Source organism: Zea mays, chromosome 4, assembly GCF_902167145.1.
Source record: "Zea mays cultivar B73 chromosome 4, Zm-B73-REFERENCE-NAM-5.0, whole genome shotgun sequence".
Lineage (NCBI taxonomy): Eukaryota > Viridiplantae > Streptophyta > Magnoliopsida > Poales > Poaceae > Zea > Zea mays.
The window spans coordinates 249,349,113-249,364,013 of NC_050099.1; the positions used below are offsets into that span (position 1 = coordinate 249,349,113).

Sequence of the window (14,901 nt, forward strand, 5' to 3'; positions counted from 1 at the left end):
TCTTCTTCTTCTTCTTCTTCTTCTTCTTCTTCTTCTTCTTCTTCTTCTTCTTCTTCTTCTTCTTCTTCTTCTTCTTCTTCTTCTTCTTCTTCTTCTTCTTCTTCTTCTTCTTCTTCTTCTTCTTCTTCTTCTTCTTCTTCTTCTTCTTCTTCTTCTTCTTCTTCTTCTTCTTCTTCTTCTTCTTCTTCTTCTTCTTCTTCTTCTTCTTCTTCTTCTTCTTCTTCTTCTTCTTCTTCTTCTTCTTCTTCTTCTTCTTCTTCTTCTTCTTCTTCTTCTTCTTCTTCTTCTTCTTCTTCTTCTTCTTCTTCTTCTTCTTCTTCTTCTTCTTCTTCTTCTTCTTCTTCTTCTTCTTCTTCTTCTTCTTCTTCTTCTTCTTCTTCTTCTTCTTCTTCTTCTTCTTCTTCTTCTTCTTCTTCTTCTTCTTCTTCTTCTTCTTCTTCTTCTTCTTCTTCTTCTTCTTCTTCTTCTTCTTCTTCTTCTTCTTCTTCTTCTTCTTCTTCTTCTTCTTCTTCTTCTTCTTCTTCTTCTTCTTCTTCTTCTTCTTCTTCTTCTTCTTCTTCTTCTTCTTCTTCTTCTTCTTCTTCTTCTTCTTCTTCTTCTTCTTCTTCTTCTTCTTCTTCTTCTTCTTCTTCTTCTTCTTCTTCTTCTTCTTCTTCTTCTTCTTCTTCTTCTTCTTCTTCTTCTTCTTCTTCTTCTTCTTCTTCTTCTTCTTCTTCTTCTTCTTCTTCTTCTTCTTCTTCTTCTTCTTCTTCTTCTTCTTCTTCTCCTCCTCCTCCTCCTCCTCCTCCTCCTCCTCCTCCTCCTCCTCCTCCTCCTCCTCCTCCTCCTCCTCCTCCTCCTCCTCAGCCGGCGCTTTCTCCAGGGCGCCGGCGCTTCTTCTCGGCCGGTCCAGCTCATCCTTGGCCTGATTGTTGCTCATGGTAGCCTTGTCCATGACAACCGACCGTGCCCTGTTGCTATTTATCTACTACTAATTATTACCTCTGGTAGACTCCTCTCTACTAACAACTAGGGGCATGGTTAGGGAAGTTCAAAGCTCATTCTTTGGACTCCTTGGCAGGTGGTTTGATGAGGAACTATTGCTAAGTGCTAAAGACATGTGTAAACAAAGCAACATCTGAACCTAGAGTGACTTTGCCTTCAAGTGTACATCGAGTGGGAGAAACACTTGAGGTGTTGGATCAACTTCAAAACACTAAATCGAGCCCAAAGGTGAAGTGTTGAGTAAACAAAGCAACTTTTGAACCAAGGATGTTTTGGCCATAAGTTCTGAAAAAACCAAAGAAGATCTTAGGTCAAGGAACAACTTTGCTTTTAGAAGTGAATAAAAAATGAGAGGTGGTTTGGAGAAACAATAGTCGCACTAGAAACCCTGAACTAGTCCCAAAAAAATTCAAAATCTAGAGAGATTTAGCTACAAGTCCATATACCAAAGTTGTAGAGCTTAGAAAAGTGAACAACTTTAATATTTGGAGATTTCCATGTTGTGTGGAGAAATTTGGAGAAATTTGCAAAAGTTCAGATTTAGGTCAATTTGGATTCAGCACAAAACAATTGGATTTAGCTGTTTTTCGACCCCTGTAATTTTTAAACTTAGGGCTTTTAGTTAAATGTTTGTATAACAAACCTGTAGATTAACTATAAGAGAACATTCTTTATTATGTGTGATAGCCCTAAAACTCTATGCAACTAGGTGAAATAGTGGTTTAAATTAGAGATGTCAGGTTTCAGGATTTCAGACTTAGTGCAAATTCAGAGTCTGAATTTGTGTGTTTTGGTGCAGCTTTGGAGCTCTCTTCTGCTCTATCCATAGAGTTATAGCTTATGGCCACTATAACAAAGTTGTAGAGCTGTTATAGTAGTACAGGTTTGATTAAGTGATCTGACCCAAAAACTATATAGAATTGAGTGTAAAGCTTGCTCAAAAGTGGGCTATCAACTTTTGGGTTTCAGATTTAGCTAATTGACTAAGTTCTGAATTTCAGTAAACTTTAGCCATGTTTGGACCTTTGTAGTGGCTAACCTGTTGGGAAATAAATTAGGTCTCTTATAGAAAAGCGATAGAGCTATAGTAGAAGATCAGGTTTGGTTAAAGGCCATACCCTTGAAGCTATTTGGAACTAGGAGAAAAGGTGAGCTAAAGTGGAGCTGCCAGATTTCTGGAGTTTCAGATGGCGAACAGTGAGCTGAATCTGCAATTTCAGTTTTGTGGCTGTTTTGGAGTTCATTTGTGGCTAATCTAAAAGGTTTTAGGTTGTGGTGTTTATAGAGTAAGTGAAGCCCATATGATTGTGAACAAGTATACTTAAGTGAGTTTGGTTTGGTCCTGTATAAAAGGTGGAGTAAAACTTGCTCAAAGTTGGGCCGACAAACTATGCTTTGACTGAATTTAGTTCAGTTTTAAAGACTGAAAGGCAGTGAGTGATGCCTAGTTTGGAGCTCTATGGTAATTAGTTCAAAGAGATTTGGGTCAAGAGTTCCACAGCAACATCAACATAGTCTTTTATTCCCAAGAAAATTAGGGTAGGCTAGAGTTGAAACCCAACAATATGTCACCAAAAAGAGAAAGAGAGAGAAAGGGTAAGAGAAAAGGCTATTGAGAGCACTAAAAGGGAAAATGCCTAATCATGGTTTAGGCACGTGGATAGCTTCTTTCCAAGCACTTCTATCCAAACACAACTCCATTGGGATATTTCATTTCTTCAAGTCCCTTTTAATTGCATCCTCCCATGTCAAGTTTGGTCATCCTCTACCTCTCTTCACATTATTGTCCTGTCTTATGATGCCTCTGTGCACTAGTGCTCTAAGGGTCTCCGGTGGACATGCCCAAACTGTTGGAACCAGACCGCCGACACATGGCGTGTCCGTCGGGGCCGCTCCCACACACGGCGCGCCCACCCAGGCTGTCGGGCCGCGACACACGCGCCCGCACGTATAACAGCGGGCTTTAGATCTCTTGGGCCAACACTCCCCCAAAAAGCTAGCAAATTAGGGGTTGCACCCTCAACCTTATAAACCATGCTTTCACACCCTCACCACACAATGTGGGACTATTCCCAACAATCTCTCCCTCACACATAGTGAGCCAAGATTTGTCTGAGAATGCATTAGGGCAACCTGGCTTTGATACCAATTGTTGCCCCAAGGGGGAATATTCCGGGGATAAAGTAGGTAACGAAGGGTGTAATTGTCTTTGACGGGGCAGAGCCGACCCTCGGTTACCTATAAATACCTCCGTACTGCACCATTGCAGGAAAAAAAAGAAAAACACTGTTGTCCTAATACACTGTGTTAATCGACATAAAATTGTTTCTCATTCTTCCACTGTTTGAGCTTGGTTGGCCGCGAGTTAGAGAGTTCCAACAGTTTCTCACTCGGTCCAATCTTGTGTGCTCACATATCCAATGCAACATACGCATCTCTGCAACACTTAGTTGTTGGATATGTCGTCTCTTAGTAGGCCAACACTCAGCCCCAAATAACATAGCAGGCCTAATCATCGTCCTGTAGAATTTGCCTTTCAACTTCTGTGGCACTCTTTTGTCGTATAGGACTCCCGATGCTTGACGCCATTTCATCCATCCCGCTTTGATCCTATTTCTAACATCTTCATCAATATCACCATATCTCTGTAGCATCGATCCCAAATAATGGAAGGTGTCCTTCTTTGGTACTATCTGGCCTCACAAGCTTACATCTTCATCCTCACTAATTGTAGTACCAAAGTCACATCTCATATATTCGACTTTGGTCCTGCTAATTCTAAATTCTTTTGACTCTAGGGTCTGACGCCATAACTCTACCTTTCTGTTTACTCCTTCCCGGCTTTTATCTACTAGAATTACATCGTCAGCGAAAAGCATACATCAAGGGATATCTCCTTGTATATCCTCGTGACCTCATCTATCACTATGAAAAATAGATAAGGGCTTAAATCTGAACCTTGATTTTGTCCTTTGTTAATCGAGAAAACATTTGGAGTATGCCATAATAATGAGCTTGTTCAGCTACTGTTGCACAACACTTGTCAATCAAAAGAAGAAGAAAAAGCACATACAAAACTCCTCCTCTTTTATGTTAGAGAATAAAAACTGTTTTCTTCCCACACATACATAAATACATACATACAGATCGACTATATATTTGGTTAATTAGTTCCTTCTTTTTCTGCTGTGATTAGTTATCATCATACATAATTACTCTCTCCTTGTTCCGTCGTTGCTTGCTTTGATTTAACAATATTGGTGGTTGGAGGAGCATCTGATGCCGCCTCTTTGGTCTTTGCCCAGAGGACAAAGTATAACCCAGCAATTACCAGAGCAGAGCCCAGGGCGCTGGAGAATCAAGAAGCACATGGATGATAGATAGTTAGCTTTTCTATTTTTTATTTTAATTTATTTTTTGACTGCCTGCATGGTGTATACTGTCGTACCTTCCAACATGGAGCTGTTCATGGAGAGCGACGACGTTGATAGCTCCTGCTATGAGTTGTATGAGAGGCGTGAATGCAGTGGTGAAGACTGGACCTCTTTGCTCGATGCACCAAGACATGGCCAAGAAACCAACTCCAGACCCCATGATCCCCTTGATGATTATTCATAAAGTAGTAACAAATTAATTACATACTGAAAAATTGATCGATCTTATTGTGTTGACGATTAATTAGTTATATTACATACGTACCACAAAGAGCACAGTGATGATCTGCAGCTTGGTTCTGAGGATCCACACCGAGAGGTCCTTCCTCTCCGTGGCCAGCCCCACAGCAGCCATCTGAAGGAAGCTGAGCAAGAACATGAGCGCATTTCCAGAGTAGAGAGCCGGATACTTCTTCCCCAGTCTCGACTGAAGGATGAACCAAAAGGACCAACACGCTGCGCCTGCGAGCAGGGCCACAGACCCAATCGCCCACTGATGGTGAGCAAGAACATGGTGGGCTGCTGCTGCTTGGGCTGGTGAGGGTTTGGTCAGTGATGGACCTTGGTAGAGCGCAAGCACGATGGCTCCTGTGAACCCTACTGCTGTGCCAATCACCTTCGCTATGCCGGCTCCAGTCTTGAGGTCCAGTTTCTCCATCCTGCAGGCAAACATATATATGCAGTTATAAACACATCAATTAATCATATATATATATGATTAATCAATTGATTACGTACGTACCCAAAAGGGAGTGCTACGAGAAAAGTGAACATGGGAGTCATGTTGATGAAGGCACATGCAAATGTTGCTGTGGTGTATCGTAGCCCCACGAAGAACAGCCACTGGGTAAGTGAGGCACTGCAGCATGTATATATATGCACAAGGAAGTTAAGAAGAAGAAGAAGAAGAAGAAGAAGAAGAAGAAGAAGAAGAAGAAGAAGAAGAAGAAGAAGAAGAAGAAGAAGAAGAAGAAGAAGAAGAAGAAGAAGAAGAAGAAGAAGAAGAAGAAGAAGAAGAAGAAGAAGAAGAAGAAGAAGAAGAAGAAGAAGAAGAAGAAGAAGAAGAAGAAGAAGAAGAAGAAGAAGAAGAAGAAGAAGAAGAAGAAGAAGAAGAAGAAGAAGAAGAAGAAGAAGAAGAAGAAGAAGAAGAAGAAGAAGAAGAAGAAGAAGAAGAAGAAGAAGAAGAAGAAGAAGAAGAAGAAGAATTAACGAACTACTTATATATACCCAAGCACTGCACTGAAGAAGAGATAGACAAAGATCTCAAGTGTCATCTTAGGCCGTGTCTTCCTCTCCCGGTAGTAGGCGATTGGTGCGAGGAAGAGGAAGGCGGTGAGCTGACGAAGCGTGATGAGGACAGTGGTGTGCATCCCTTGGTTGAAGGCCATCTTTGTCAGCGTGTTGAGCACCGCGAACACCACAACGACGGACACCATTGTTGCCGTAGGCTTGCAGTCACCCCAGCCCATAATGGATGGACGCTCTGAATCAAATGGATACGCCAGCAGCTAGCTGATCGATGTTGCAGCACTACAATACCCTAGAATTAATGGAGCTCTATCTATGTATGCTGTGAATTAATTCACACAGACCCGGGCCTAGCTAGGTATTTATACATGTTGGCCTCCAGCTTAGGCAAGCAATCCTGTATAGCTAGCTAGCTCAAGAAAGAATGATGCCTTGACTAAGATAATATATTATGTCTGTCTGCAGCTGGTGTCCAGGGCCGGGCAAAAGATCGAATTAAATAGGTCAAATTAATAAAGGACGATGCTAGCCCTCTAATTTGGAAAAGCTAAGCATCGGAAACTTTCTTTAGAATAAGGAAACTAGCTGTCTTTGCATTATGTGCTACTAAACACAACCCCTGCTTTAATCTGCCCATCTTTCTGAACAATATATACACAATAATTTAACTCCTTACACGTACGTACGTTGCTGTCAAAATAAAACTGGACGGATAGATGTGGCTTATCACGGCACCTTGCAACCTCAATCTTCACGTGCTTACTCCCAATCATCTGTGAGTAAACGAACTAAGACAAAAAAAAAGGTTATGTCCATCAACCTGATGCAGGGGTTGGTGTTCCTTCTTGATGAGTCGGACGGTTCGCGCGTGCGTATAAGTGGCGGAGTTCACCGGCAGCGTCTAGATCTCGCTCCTGTGAGGGACCCCGTCGAGGAGGAGAGATCCTAGGCTTTGTCTTAGGATCAAGAGGCCACCCAAGATACATCTAATCGACGTAGAGCTGGAAAGATGTGAAGATTTAGAGTGAAGAATCTAATTTACTGTCTACTCTTAAGGCAAAGGTAAAAAACTAGATGTATATTGATTGATTGATCGATTGTTGGCGTTTCAATTGGCCGTAGCTCTCCATATATATATATATATATATATATATATATATATATATATATATATATATATATATATATATATATATATATATATATATATATATATATATATATATAGTAGGTATAACGGGAGCCCTGGGCTTCCAATAGTTAAAGGAAGCCCAGATCGATCATCCCTGCAACCTGGTTCAACCCAGCGCACCGACTAGACCAGGCTGTCGGTTGCACCACCCGCGCCCACGTCTGTGCGCGCAAAAAAGGAATGCATGCATGAGTCAAACACGTCCCTTGCATGCGCATAAATTTAGGAAAGATATGTACGACGGTTTGTATTTTTAAATGTTTTATTTCCTCCATAAATTTAGGATCGCTGCAACAGCCATGCAACTAGACTCGTAAGGACCATTTTATGATATATACTGCTATTAAATATGCTACCCTGTGTAGATAATTATGCAATTCGGTATACTGCGTAAAAATCTGTTACCACCTGCATGCACACGAATTTATGATAAAAATAATGTTTAATGAAAGGAAATGAATTACACGCATAGAAACAAAAATTCGTATTTAATGTTTTATTTCCTTCATAAATATAGGATCCCTCCAACAGCCATGCAGCTAAACACATTATATCTAGTTTATGATATATATTAATACAAATTATACTATATGGTGTAGCTATTTATGCAATTCGTTACACTGCGTAAAAAATCTGGCATGTTGTTCACTGGTGGACGCATCTCCGGGTTGGAGCGTAATAACCTTAAGTTTTGAGCATAAAATCCTTCCATTATAAGCGTAAATACCGAGCCAATGTGAGAGGTTGATAGCTCTAGTAGGTTGTTATTACGATCCTATTTTTATGGCAGATCCGAAAAATATGGCAGCCACATGCATGCGGTTATACAGATCCAAAAATTATGGCAAAATGCATGCATGAGTCAAACACGTTCTCTTGCATGCGCGTAAATTTAGGAAAGATATGTGTGGCGGGTTCTATGTTAAATGCTTTATTTCCTCCATAAATTTAGAATCGCTGCAACAGCCATGCAGCTAGACTCGTAATGACCATTTTATGATATATACTGATACGAAATATGTCATTGTAGATAATTATGCAATTCGGTATACTGCGTAAAAAATCTGGCATGTTGTTCACTGGTGGATGTATCTTCGGTAGAGCGTAAAAACCTTAAGTTTTGAGCATAAAATCCCTCAATTATAAGCGTAAATACCGAGTCAATGTGAGAGGTTGATAGCTCTAGTAGGTTGTTATTACTATCCTATTTTTATGACAGATCCGAAAACATGGCAGCCGCATGCATGCGGTTTCTATTTTTATACAGATCCAAAAATTATGGCAAAAATCGTGGGAGCTTCCATTGCATGCACACAAATTACGAACAACATAAATCAAGGAATTGCCTTTCCAATGTGCATGCAGTAAACTGATATACGAACTCCATGTTTAAGCATAAAATCGTACAGTTTTTGGCGTAAATAATACATGTGGTAGGCATAAAACACAATAATCGAAAAGAAAACTGCGCCGGATCGGAGGATGTCACGCGCGATCATCGTTGCGTGCATCTCGGGCCTTCCGTGACGCCGCTCGCTCGAACATCGCGCCTCATGCGTCGCCGTCGCTACTCGCACGTCGACGGGCGTCGCTTGCTCGCCGGCCTTGGAAGTGTCGCCTCCTCGGGACCTCGAGGACGCCGCCGGTTGCCCGCACAAGGGCCCCGCTGTCGCTCGCCCTCTAGATCGGGGAACCGCCGCCACTACTCTGGATCGAGGAACCTCCGCCACCGCGCGTCGAGGTCATGGAGTTGCGGCCACCGGCTGGGGATCCACCGCCGCGCACGCTCTGGGGCAACCGCCGTCGTCGCACACGGCGTCGCTAATGAATCGGGGTGGAGCGTAAAAAACTGAACCCTAGCACTCCGGGTCCTATTTTATAGACGTCCGGATGTGGTCCGGCTCGACCGGATTGCACCGTCCGACCTGGGCTTCCTCTAGTTATTGGAAGCCCAGGGCTCCTAATATATAAACTATATATATATATATAGGGGGAGGTATGGACCCATTACAAGCCTTTTCTCGAGTTAATCCCGCAGATTTAGCTAACCAATGGCGCAAGAAACTCGGTGAAAGGGAAATGGGATTAAAACATTTCCTATAATCGATTTTGGTGTTTGACGTTCATCACAAACCATGTGGACTAACTAGTTTGCCTAGTTGTCATTTATCTCAGGTGCATAAAGTTCAACACAAACCAACAAAGAAATTAAGTTGGTAAACTATACAAAGTTTGGAGCAAAGACAAGCATTGGTGCTGCCAGTGGCGTACCGGACACTATCCGGTGCCCAGGCCAAGGCACCCATGAACTGGCCGCTCTCGGGTTTTCCCCAGAGTCGCTCTGCTATAATTCACTGGATTGTCCGTGTGCACCAGACATGCCCGGTGAGCCAACGGAGCAACAATCAACTGCGCCCAACGGTCGACTGCTGTGAACAGTGAACAGTGAACAGTGCAGAGTGCAGAAGTCAGAAGTCAGAGTTGCGAAGTCAGAACGCACCGGACTGTCCGGTGCCGCAAGAGGGCAAAGGACTTCAACGGTCAACCGCTCCAAACCCCAACGGTCGGCTGACGTGGCACGCACCGGACAGTGAACAGTGTCATGTCTGGTGCACCACCGGACTATCTGGTGTGCCCATCGACATCAACGACTAGAATAGTAGTTGGGGCTATAAATACCCCCAACCACCACCATTCAAGTCATCCAATTTTTCTAAACTCCACATTCACTACAAGAGCAAAAGCATTCACTCCAAGACACATTCAAAAGATCAAATCCTCTCGAAGCCTCAAAATCAACTCATTTGCTTAGTGACTTGAGAGAGGGTGTTTTGTGTTTCTTTTGTTGCTCCTGTTACTTAGATTGCTTTCTCATTCACATTCTAATTCTTCTAAGTGCTTTGTAAAGCTAGCAAGAGACACATAATTGTGTGGTGATCCTTACGGGATCTTAGTGACCCAAGTGATTAAGGAGAAGCACTCAACCGGTCTGTGTGACCGATTGAGAGAGGGAAAGGGTTGGAATAGACCCGGTCTTTATGGCCTCCTCAACGGGGACTAGGTACTTTAGAACCGAACCTCGGTAAACAAATCACCATGTTCATTTATGTTGATCTCCACTTGATTTGTTTCCCTTTCTTTCCTCTCTCTAAAAGTTCCCTTACTTATATTGATTTGAGTTTGCTCCCAAGGTTATCCGCATTGATTGAGCAACTCATAGCAAGGAGAACTATCTTCCACACTCCGAATTATTTCTAACACTAACCCCGGGCATAGTGCGTGTTCAAAGTCTATAATATTTAGGTTTCGCCTATTCACCCCACCTCTAGGCGACTTTCACTTGGAATCCTAACTGACTCTGCGCGCGCAGACCGTCCGCGCCACTAGTGTGGAATGTCTGGACCGTGGACCGTTCGGCCTATGAGCCAGACCGTTCGCCCGTCTGTTTGGTGCTCAACAGCAGCCCCTCTCCGTCGTCGCCGTCGTCATGCCTCCGTCGCTGCTGCGACCGCCACCTCACCGTCGGCGCCCTCGCCGACACTCGCCTCGACCAGCGCCCTCACCGCCCTCCAGCGAGGCCAAGCTCGCGCCTCCGCTCGATGTCGTCCGTCTCAGCCCCGGCCTCTCTAGCGAGGTCAAGCTCGCGCCTCCGCCCAACGTCGTCCGTCTCAGCCTCGACCTCGCCCACGCCTGGTGCCTCCGTCGATCATTCCCACGTCGTCTCACCGCTATGTGAGTATATTCTTGATTTGGTATGTATATATGTATGTATGTATGTATGTGTTGTTTGATTGTAGTTATTTTATGTAGAATTAAATGAGTTGCATTTTAAATATTGTTTAGGTCGTTATGTCCGACGACCGAAATGTGATTATCTAACTAAATTAGTTTGTTTTAATTTACTTAGGTGTGTTTAAATTTATAATTTCTGAGTAATTATTAAGCCCTAAAAAATAAGGTCATTTTATATGTTTTGTCACATAAAACAATGTTATTTAATATATAATATTGTATTAGAGCTTTATTAGTCGAATTATGTAATAAAGCACGATGATTCTATTGTATCGTAGAGTCAGCAAACGGAACCTATGTGTCACCTGTTTCCGCCCAACACACCTCACATGCGACGTATGTGAGTTGTGTTGGGCCCGTTGTCGGTGTTTTAGGTCCGACCGCGCACCTGGGGTTGCCCCTCAAGGTGCTTTTTGGAGTAGGACGGTGTTACCGACTGTAGCTCGATGGTTCGTGCTAGATGCACGAGAGACAGTGGACAGTTGTGTACAGGTTCGGGCCGCTTTGAGATGCGTAACACCCTACGTCCTGGCGTGAGTACTTTATGTGGTGGGTTACAAGGAGGTTCTCTAGTGTTGGAAAAGTAGAGAGCCGGTTGGGTGACTAAGTAGTGAGGTAGATGTCTTTGAAGGGGTGCCCCCTAGGCCTTATATACTCGACCGTGGGGCATTACATATGGATATGATAACAACGTGTGCCTAAGTAATAGTGAACTGACTGAGTCTATCTTCCTACAATTCAGTCGACCCATCCTCGCTCGGTTCCGATGTACGAGGCTCCTGTGCGGGAAGGTTGGGTCAGTGTTGAATTCATCGGGCCGTCTGGGCTTGCGTCGATCCGATCTTGTGTCGATCCATTTCACTAGGCGTTCTTTCCCAGGCCCACGAAGGGATGACCTCGCGAATTATTGGGCCCACGGGCCTTTCGTGAGGTCTTTTATCCTTCTGGTGGACCCGGGGGATATCCGTCCCCCACAAACCCTCGATCTTTGGGTTGATTTTGAAATAACCGGCCCAAAGATCTAAGGTCTAGCTTGCAGTTTTTTAATTTTGATAAGGGATAATTCGAAAGTAAGTCTGTCGGGTCATTGCTCCTGAACTCTGAGTGACCCAGTAAAAGCGATCTTTTACTGTCTTCTTCCGTTATTACTCTTCAAGACTCGGTGTTCTGCCTTGAGTTTATGCTTTGGAGGTCAGCATTTTGATTTTTTAGGACCCGAATTTCATTGGGTGCACCGAAGGTGCATCCAATGGGTGTAGCCCCTGAGCTTCGAGTGGTTTTTTGTAAATAATCCACTCGAAGGTCTTCATTTTAAGTCTTCAAAAATCACTTTTATCTTCCCTTTGTGCTTTTTCAGAAGTCAGCCTTGTCTTAGTTTCACCCTATGCTTTAGAGGTTAGCATTCTGCCTCTCGGGGTAGATGATTCATTGGTGCACCCAATGGGTGTAGCCCCCGAGCTTTGAGTGGATTTTTGAAAATAATCCGCTCGAAGGTCTTCATCTCATGCTGTCTCTTTTTTTTCTTTAGAAATCATCCTTTCCTTTTGTCGAATGCTTTAGAGATCAACATTATATCATCAACATTATGCTTTAGAGATCAGCATTCATTTTTGTCTTCAAAATCGGGCACGAGATCTATCCATATCTTGCTAGATCTTGCAATTTATTTGATCTGCGACTGATTGGACATTCGATAAATGGCCTTTGGCTAGTCTTCATATCACTTTGTGCTTCAATGCTTCTATCGATTAGACTTGTACCTCATCAGCTATATTTGGCTTTCCTTTGATCCCTGTTGATATCTTCCTTCTGTCTTGAGGTATTCATTGCGTATATTGTATGGATGTGACTGCTTGGGAAAATCTATTGAAAATTCCTGGACGTCCCCCCCAATGGGTGTAGGCAAGGGACGGCTTGGTGCGCTGAGCGTTTAGCAAACTGCTTCCGAGTAGTAACTTGATGTGACCGCGGGTGTAATCATATCGCCCAAGCAGTTGACTGGATTCCCAATGGGTGTCGTGTTACGTGGAACGACGTCAGCCGCCTGACGTGTCTCCAGACGGTTTGAATTGCATATTGAATTTTTGCGACTGCTCGGTAGTCGTGGTAGGAGGTGAGCGGTTGCCTTCTTCTTCTATAAATAGTGTTCTTGCTTCTCCAGCGTCTTCACATCTCTTACTGCTGCTTGTTGCTTACTCTCTTCACTTTCCTTCTACTCTGCCATGGGCAAGAGCAAGAAGGGTGGTAGTTCTTCGCATCACTCCGGTGATAAGCGAAAGCGTGAGCCGACTCCTCCCTCGGAGGACTTTGGCGACTCGGAGTACTCGGAGGAGTAGTTCTCCTCCGAGTCAGAGGGCTCACTGGTCCATGCCTCTCCCCCGGCGTCGTCTGATGACTCAGACGACTCCCAGGGGATTGCCGCAGAGGTGTGGACCTATATCCGGGTCGTCGAGCGCACCGGGCTCGAGGGCTCGGATGAGTCGGAGTACTCCTCAGACGAGGAGAACTCCTCGGACTCGTCCGAGGAGGGCGGCGGCGACGGCGACGGCGGTGACGACGACGACGATGGAGGTGATGGTGACATCGGCGGTGACGGCGGCAAAGGCGACGGCAAGGGCGGTGACGGCGGCGGCAAGGGTGGCAGCGGTGATGGCGGCGATGGCAGCAAGGGCAGCAACAAGGCCAGTGGCTAGACGCCACTTGTTTTAAATGTTAGTATAGATTAGTAGTAGAAGTAGTATTAGTGAAATAATGTAGTAGTAGTTAGTAGTATAGTGTAGCGAAATATAATGCAGTAGTGTAGGGTATTGAACAATGGGGAGAAAATCAGCTCATAATGAGTTGATTTTTAAGTTTGGTAATGCTTCCCTTTTATAATGAAAAAGAATTTCGCCCCATTCTGTGTGCATCCTTCTGCTTTTCCGTCGATCGTCGATCATATTTATGCTTACTGCAGATGTTGTTCTTGGATGTAACGCTTGAGTAACGACTTAGAATCGTCGAGTCGCGTTTCAGATTGCCTTCTTCGCTATGCCGGCGTTTTCAGGAATAACGGTCGAGTGATTACCGGCGATGTCGGCGTTTTTAGAAGTAAGAGCCGAGTGATAACGAGCCACGTTGGTGGTTTAGAAATAACGACCAAGTGGTTACTGGCGATGTCGGCGTTTTAGAAGTAACGGTCGAGCCCTTTGGAGCCACATCGCCACTCTTAGAAATAACAGCCGAGTGACTACTAGCAATGTCGACGTTTTAGAAGTAACAGCCGAGTTACAACGAACCACGTCGGCCGCGTTGGAAACGGCGGCCGAGTGAAGTCTAATAACGTCAGCGTTTTTAGAAATAGCAGCTGAGTTATATTGGGCCGCGTCGACCGTTTTGGAAATAACAGCCGAGTGATGACATGGCACGCCAGCGTTTTAGAAATAACAGCTGGGTGATGACTGGGCACTTTTTAGAAATGGCGTCTGGCCCGAGAAAACCCCATATGTACTGCACTGTCGCATGCCTCTGCATTATGAGCCCTAGTCCTGCTTTTCTGCATCCAGACCTTCCCTGCTCTCTTGCGATATTGCTCCCGCTCCGCTCGCTGGCGAGATTGAGATGGCGCCCAAGCGGAAGACTCAAAGTTCGTCTGTCGCAATCATTCCTCCCATCGATCCCAACAGCCAGTTGCCTTTCGCAGGTAACCACATGTCCGTCGTTTCTGAATCCGATCTTCTCCATCTTGTGTCTGTCGGAGTCCTTCCTCCAAAGGAACTCTGTTCTTGGTGGATCTGTCGTGGGGTCACTGTTCCGACAGAAGACACTCACGAATCCGTCATTTACATTCCTTTTCTCATCCCCGGCCTTGCTCTTCCCATTTCTCCTTTCTTCTGCCGTCTCCTTGATTTCTATCACTTGAATCTAACCCATCTGAATCCCAATTCCATTATGCAAGTTTTCATTTTTGTTCATTTGTGCGAAGCCTTCCTTGGTATTCTGCCACACTTTGGCTTATGAAAGTATTTGTATCACTGTCGGCCTGGGATGGCCGGGGGAAGCACCAGCTCGTGGGGGTGTGAGTTTGGAGATGCGCCGTGGGAGGAAAACCGAGTACCTCGACATCCCGCTCAAGGACAGCATCAAAGGATGGCACCTGGAATGGTTTATCGTGGAGAATCACGGGAATTCCCTCCCCCTCGGTCAAGGAGACAGCCATATGTTCGCACTCCAAGCTGGACTGAATCCCCCACAGACTTGGAGGTAGCTGAG

General features: G+C 44.5%; 1 protein-coding gene across 1 annotated transcript; it reads right to left on the minus strand.

Annotated features, from left to right (window-relative positions):
* Positions 1-3,930: 3,930 nt before the first annotated feature.
* On the minus strand, positions 3,931-6,078 carry LOC103654992 (WAT1-related protein). Its single transcript, XM_008681814.3, has 5 exons — positions 5,646-6,078; positions 5,161-5,277; positions 4,684-5,077; positions 4,433-4,584; positions 3,931-4,334 (listed from the first exon to the last, which is right to left on the minus strand). The coding sequence occupies exons 1-5, from the start codon at positions 5,885-5,887 to the stop codon at positions 4,187-4,189; spliced, it is 1,053 nt and encodes a 350-aa protein (XP_008680036.1). The 5' UTR covers positions 5,888-6,078; the 3' UTR covers positions 3,931-4,186.
* Positions 6,079-14,901: the final 8,823 nt, after the last annotated feature.